General features: G+C 47.7%; 1 protein-coding gene and 1 non-coding gene across 5 annotated transcripts in view; both read left to right on the top strand.

The window, feature by feature from the left end:
• Positions 1-6,000, top strand: part of Pdss1 (decaprenyl diphosphate synthase subunit 1) — a 36,151-nt gene that overhangs the window by 5,706 nt on the left and 24,445 nt on the right. Inside the window, exons 1-4 of one of the 4 annotated variants that reach the window (XM_010614696.3) lie at positions 7-687; positions 998-1,063; positions 3,958-4,022; positions 4,450-4,570. In XM_010614696.3, the coding sequence (XP_010612998.1) occupies positions 3,958-4,022; positions 4,450-4,570 (186 nt within the window). In that variant the 5' untranslated portion in view covers positions 7-687; positions 998-1,063. Of the gene's footprint in view, positions 1-6; positions 688-906; positions 1,064-3,957; positions 4,023-4,449; positions 4,571-6,000 lie in introns of those variants that run through there. The other 3 variants (XM_010614695.3, XM_010614698.3, XM_010614693.3) reach the window with 3 other exon arrangements.
• LOC117284532 lies at positions 4,996-5,129 on the top strand. Its single transcript, XR_004515644.1, has one exon. It is a non-coding gene; the product is annotated as a small nucleolar RNA SNORA42/SNORA80 family (small nucleolar RNA).

Genomic DNA, 6,000 nt, shown 5'->3' with positions numbered 1-6,000 from the left:
GCGCCGGCTGGGTGCCCTGTAGGGAGGGCACCGCCGCGGGCGGGAGGGCCCTGCAAAGACTCGGGCAGCCGTTGGGTCGCATCTGAGACTTGCGCGAGTGGACCCCGAATCAGAGCGCTGACAGAGCCTCCGCGTCCCCGTGCAGCCTCCGATCCGGTTTGATTTCTTCTGTTCGGTCAGCTCAGCTGCTGGCTGACTCGATGTGATGGCCCTGGGCCCCTCTTCACTGTGTAGTGACGAATTCACAGCGTGCCTGCTAGACCCACACTTGTGAGCCTAACCACTAGACGTCTAGGCGCTCGCTTTTGCTTTTACAGACCCCTCATCACGCTGGTTTACTTTCCGTCTGTGAGTCCTCCCCGCCATTTGAATTTCGGGCTCTGCAGTTTCAGTCAGATTTGATACACTTAATCCTCCGTGCACTCGTCCGTGTATTTGCCAGTGTGAAATATGTTGCACCTATAAACGTTTATTTTGTGGCAAAGTGGATGCATGTTGCGGATTACATGCAACAGTTTGGAGAGAAGGGACCATTTGGCGGTAAAGAACGCATAGGGAGCGTGGAGGGCCTGTGGGGAGAGGCTTGGAGGAGGACGTCTGGTTTGCTGGGCTCCGTCTCGAGACCGTCCTAGCCCGGCTTCAGACTTCGTGCAGTCACCGTGTGCAGCCACCGTGTGCAGCCACCAGGTAGTCCTTTTTTTTTTTTTTTTTTTAATTTTTCTTTCGCGCCTTCCAAGCAGCCTCGGCCTTGGGAAAGTCTCAGCTGGAGACACTCTGCTTCCTGGTTTCCTGTCTGCCTCCTTGGCCTCAGGGAGGGGCTGCACCGACGATGCCAGCTGTGTGCAAGGGAGATCTTTACCGAACATTTGAGTGTCAGCTATGGGCATGTGTGTTTGGTCACTTCAGGTCTCTGGGGTCTGCTTGTCTTTGGGGACCGCGAGCAGCAGTAAGCCAAGTCTGTCTCCAGCACAGCTGAACGACTTCCTCGTATTTGTAGGCCTGTTTTCCACGGATACTGTTAACAGCTGTTGTAAGAAGGTAGCAGTCAGTGTGCATTTGACTGGTAAGTTAGTTGTCAGTAGATCTTTGATTCTTATTGAGCATTTTCTCTTATTTTATTTAGTGTGTGTGTGTGTGTGTGTGTGTGTGTGTTTGTTTGTGTGTTTGTTTTACCGGGGATCGAACTCGGGTCCTTGCGCTTGCGAGGCAGGCCACCGAACCGCTGAGCTAAATCCCTGGCCCCGTCTCTTATTTTAAGCAGTGAAAAAAAAAAAGTGAATATTTGAGAAGCATGGTTAATTTTTCAGGACAGTAAGTGATGGGAAGAGAAAACAAAATTGGAATTGGACGATGATTGCTGCCGCTAGCAGAGCATTACAGCTCCAGTTTCTTTGTGTCACTGCTCTTGGGATAGTGTCCAACCTCACTTTGGGAACTTTGCCCTCAGGACCTGTTAGAGTAGAAGAACCCTGAGTAGATGCTATCTTCCGTGTAGGTTGCAGTGCTGGGGCGTGGCAGCACCAGGCATTAGGCAATGGTAGGCAAGGCTGTGGGGCACTTACGACACTTAATTAGTAAATTAGTAAATTACCCACAGTAGGTGCAGTTCTCCTCAGGTGTGCTTTGTGCTGAGCCGAGCACCTGACGCACATGCATGGCGCCCCTCAGTAATCTCTGCATCTCTCTGAATAGTTATTATCGTAAAGATGTCAAACACAAGGAAACAATGAGATTTGAACCAGACTTTGTCCTCCAATGACTGTGCTGTTTACCTCCCAGCGGTAAAGAATGCTCTGTATTAATTAACTGTACCCCAGTAGAGCATACCACGGGGTCTTAAGATGAATAGTTGTTCTTTCACTGAAATGTAATTTATCAGATGTAATTTATCAGTAATTTATTCTCAGTAATAAGACACTGAGTTTGTGTGATTAACTGCTCCTGAAGGCTAGAAGTAGGTTGTGACTCGGGTAGTGGCACACACCTGTGATCCCACTCTCTCGGGGCCCAGGCAGGAGGATGGCAACTTCAAGGCCAGCTTGGGCAATTTAGCCAGCCCTCATTTCAATAAGGAAAAATATAGGTGTCATAAGACGACAAAAGTCGAAAGTGTCTTGCCCTGTTTTGTGGGACACCAACTGCTTGGACATCGTGAACGGTTCAGTGCATGGAGTGTGCGGTGGTGGGGAAAACACGCAGTCTTCCTCAGGCACGGTCTGGCAGAGTCAGGTTCAATGACACCTTCACGTGCCTAAAGCAGCCTGCTTCATGAAAGAGAAATCTGGAAATGTCAAACAAAAAAGGAATAAAACCAAAAACACTGTCCTGTTTACTCTGGAGTAACTGCTTGAACCCCTGGGTTCGTGTATTTCCAAACCCTGTCTTTCTCCCCCCCTCTGTGTATATGTGTGCATGTGTGTACATGTGCACGTTTTCAGTGAGCTCGTATAATGCACACGACTCTGTAGGTGCTTTATTATATCTGGGAAAATCAAGTTCCCCAAGTGTTTATAAAGAGCTAGCTGTATGGTAAGGAAATCCCAGCTACTCAGGAGGCTGAGGCAGGAGGAACCGAGTGAGGCCAGCCTGAGCAATTTGGCCAGACCCTGTCTCAAAATAAAGTAGAAAAGCCTCCAGGGATGGTTGTGCAGGGCACATATGTAATCCCAGAACTCTGGGAGGCTAGGCAGGAACAACAGGACAGCAGACAGACAGACGGTAGTGTGAGGTTCAAATGACTTTAAAGCATGCTGTAAGACTTGAGCACAGGGCAGGTAAACTATATTCATATTAATGTTATATTCGTCCCTTTTGTCAAAATGCTTCTTCAAACATCTGTATAGGGGCCCTTACCACATGTAGTTAAATTAGTCTTTTTTTTTTTGGTACCAGGTATCGAACTCAGGTCCTTGCGCTTACGAGACAGGCCACTGAACCGCTGAGCTAAATCTCCGGCCCTAAATTAGTCATTTTTAAATGCTTCATTCTTTAGGGTTCCGTCAGTCTGTTTCTTTGGATCCCCAAGGCCTGCCACAATTTGTTGCCCACAGTAGTGGCCCCCGGTAACTGTTGGGATTAAAGCTGGGTGGGAGGTGCATGCCTGTGACCCCAGGGCTATGGAAGGAGAGCTCGGGAGACTCTGCCTCGGAATGGAGGTGGGGGGCGCAGCTCAACGTGGAGGCAGTTGGGGTTGGTTTTTTTGTTTGTTTTTTGAGACAGGGTCTCACTATGTAGTTGAGACTGACCTGGAACTCACTGTGTAGCCCGGGCTGGTTTTGAACTCAGAGTGATCCTCCTGCCTCAGCCTCCCGAGTGCTGGGATTACAGGCATGCGCCACCACGCCCCGGCTTGGGGTTGTTTTGTTTTTTTTTTAAAGAACATTGCTTATCTAGAAGCACTGTTTCCAAATATGTTTAATAATAAAAACTTGAGATGCGTGTGTTTGTAGAAGTGTAAATTCCTCCCTCAATATTGAAATCTCACCTCCCTGGTGAGGCTCTCACCCCGCCCACCGCTGCTCCCCACACTGCCCGAGAGCAAGGGCCTTGCTGAGTGGCCTCCTGCTGCCTTGGCCTCCAGGAGCTCAGGTCGCAGGTCTGCCCTCCACGCCCTGCTGGGATTTAGAAGAGTGTGATGTTTGGCCCTGTGTTCTCTGACCTGTCCTAGTAAGCAGAGGGCTGGGTAGGTTGAGTATGGAAACTGGAAGGGACAGTTTATAGGATTTTACATTTTCCTCCTTTTTCTAGTTAGGTTTTCTCTAGTGAAAAGTATTGCTTCTGTAATAAGGAAAGGAAACTTTGAAATTATCATTTTTCTGAAGTTTGCAGCCTGCTACCTCTGAATGGGTGATTAAAAGATCATGTTTATTATGTGCTCTGGGGGTTTTATTGTCTGATGTTGTGAACAGGTTTCTTCGGGAATTATCTTACAAGTTCGTTGATATTTCCATTTTACAGATGTCCTATTTTAATCTTGTGAAGAGCATAACGTCTGCCTTTCGAAATGTGTGCAGTGTATCACGGTAAGTTTACAATCTATTGAAACTGCTAGAATGATTAATTAAGCAGGTTGCCAGAAAATCTCTGTCCTTAATTGTGAATGTGAAATTTAACATGATGTTTAAATATGTTAAAATGCTTTTCAAAACATAGGTGTACAATACAGTTTGAGTTCAACCTGGATCACAAGGAACATAGTTCAGGGCTGCTTTGATATTGTGGATTCTCAAGGTCATCTTTATAAAAATGATCTATTAACATATTTATCAGGAGCAGAATTCTTTTTCTAAATTATGACCTTTTCTTATTCATGTTTAATTTCCAGCAAATATAAGGGCTTAATTATCTATTATCCAACTATGACCACTGTGTGAGTGTGTGTGTGTGTGTGTGTGTGTGTGTGTGTTACTTCTTTAAAGTGCATTCATGTGTATTTTTCTATTAAATCAGGTTTCATCACACAACACCAGGGGTGTGCTGTTGTGGTAAAACACAGAGTGGTGAGAAATACACCGATCCCTTTAAACTCGGCTGGAGAGACTTGAAAGGTCTATATGAAGATATTAAAAAGGTGAGTCTGTTTGATTCTGCTGTAATGTCTTAGTTTCCTGTACCTTGGTAAAGTGTTAGAAGTAAGAAAATAGTGTAGGTTTTCAAATAGGTACAATCGCCTTGTGGATCTGATTTGCATACCTCAGGTTTTGAATGTTACTTAAGCAACACACGTGCGCAAGCGGGTGCTGGGCAATTTGGAGGATGCAATGCATGTTACTGTGCATAATGAGGTTGCTGCAGAATTGGGAAGTGTAGGTGGCAGGTGCCTGTCCAGAAGTATCTAACCTTTCCTCTTCATATCCAACACCTCCCTGTGACGCCTACAGCTGATTCTGAATGTCACTGCTAGCCTGCCTCCAAAGTGACTGTCTTCTTTATCTCTTTTTCCCAAAAATTCTTAGTGGTTCTCAACCTCATGTATATTCTAAAATGCTGTGCAACGCATCAGTTTGGATTTATGGCAGTCCTGTCCCCGTAGGCCTGTCATAGTGTCTCATGCCAGAGCAAACTGTGGCCCCCAAGTGTTGCCTGGCCTCTTGTCCATAGGCTACTGGCCCTGAAGCGGTCACACAGCAGAAAACGTTAATAACAAATACAAATAGCGTCTCGTCCAGCGATACTCACATCCTTCCTTCCTCCCTCTCCCAAAGGTCCCCACTTCTCCTAGGCCCCAGCTCATGGGCTTTCACAGACCTGGGAACGGCAGTCAAGGCCTCGCACCTAGTAGGCGAGCACTCGCCCCCCAGCTCTGTCCCCTGCCTAGCTTCTGCTCTGTCACACTTTCTCTGCATGCTTGCAGCCTGTCCTCCCTCCCCTGAAGCCCATGTCCCCGTCCTCCCCGAGGTAGTCCAGTCCCACCGCCAGGAGTCACCTGCTCCTGTCACTCACCTGTAAACCCTTTGTCATTGTCTGTCACGCATCTGAGGGGCTCCAGCCCACCCTCCCTTTCTTTTTCCGTACCAGGGATTGAACTCCGCTCCTCAGCACTGAGCTATACCCCCGGCCCGTCCTCATTTTGAGATGGGATCTTGCTGCCTTGCCCAGGCTGGCCTCACACTTGAGATCCACCTGACTCCCTTCCACAGTAGCTGGGATTACAGGTGTGTGCTGCCACACCTGGCCCACAGTGGCCCCGGTGCCTCCGTTTCTTCCAGGCCATACAGAATCCTCTGGCCTCTGTCCTGCCCGTACCCCTTCACCGCCACTCCACTGTGGTTGGGTGGCTTCATTTCTGGCCTCTGCGGAAACTGCTTCTGCCCAGTGTACCCTTAGTTTCCAGTTACTAAATCTGGTGGCCATGCCATGTCTGTTTTCATCTTCTTTGACCTATTTTGAACAGTGACCACTGTTGAGATTCCTCCTCTGTCCACAAAAACAAAACAAAACAAAACAAACCTGTCCCCTTGGCTTCCAGATTTTTGTATTTGCTTACCCCTCAGACTTACT

Source organism: Fukomys damarensis, unplaced genomic scaffold, assembly GCF_012274545.1.
Source record: "Fukomys damarensis isolate Sample0158 unplaced genomic scaffold, DMR_v1.0_HiC HiC_scaffold_37, whole genome shotgun sequence".
In the NCBI taxonomy this organism is placed as follows: Eukaryota; Metazoa; Chordata; class Mammalia; order Rodentia; family Bathyergidae; genus Fukomys; species Fukomys damarensis.
The sequence above is the reverse complement of the archived record's forward strand: the minus strand, read 5'-3'. Positions and strand labels throughout refer to the sequence as shown.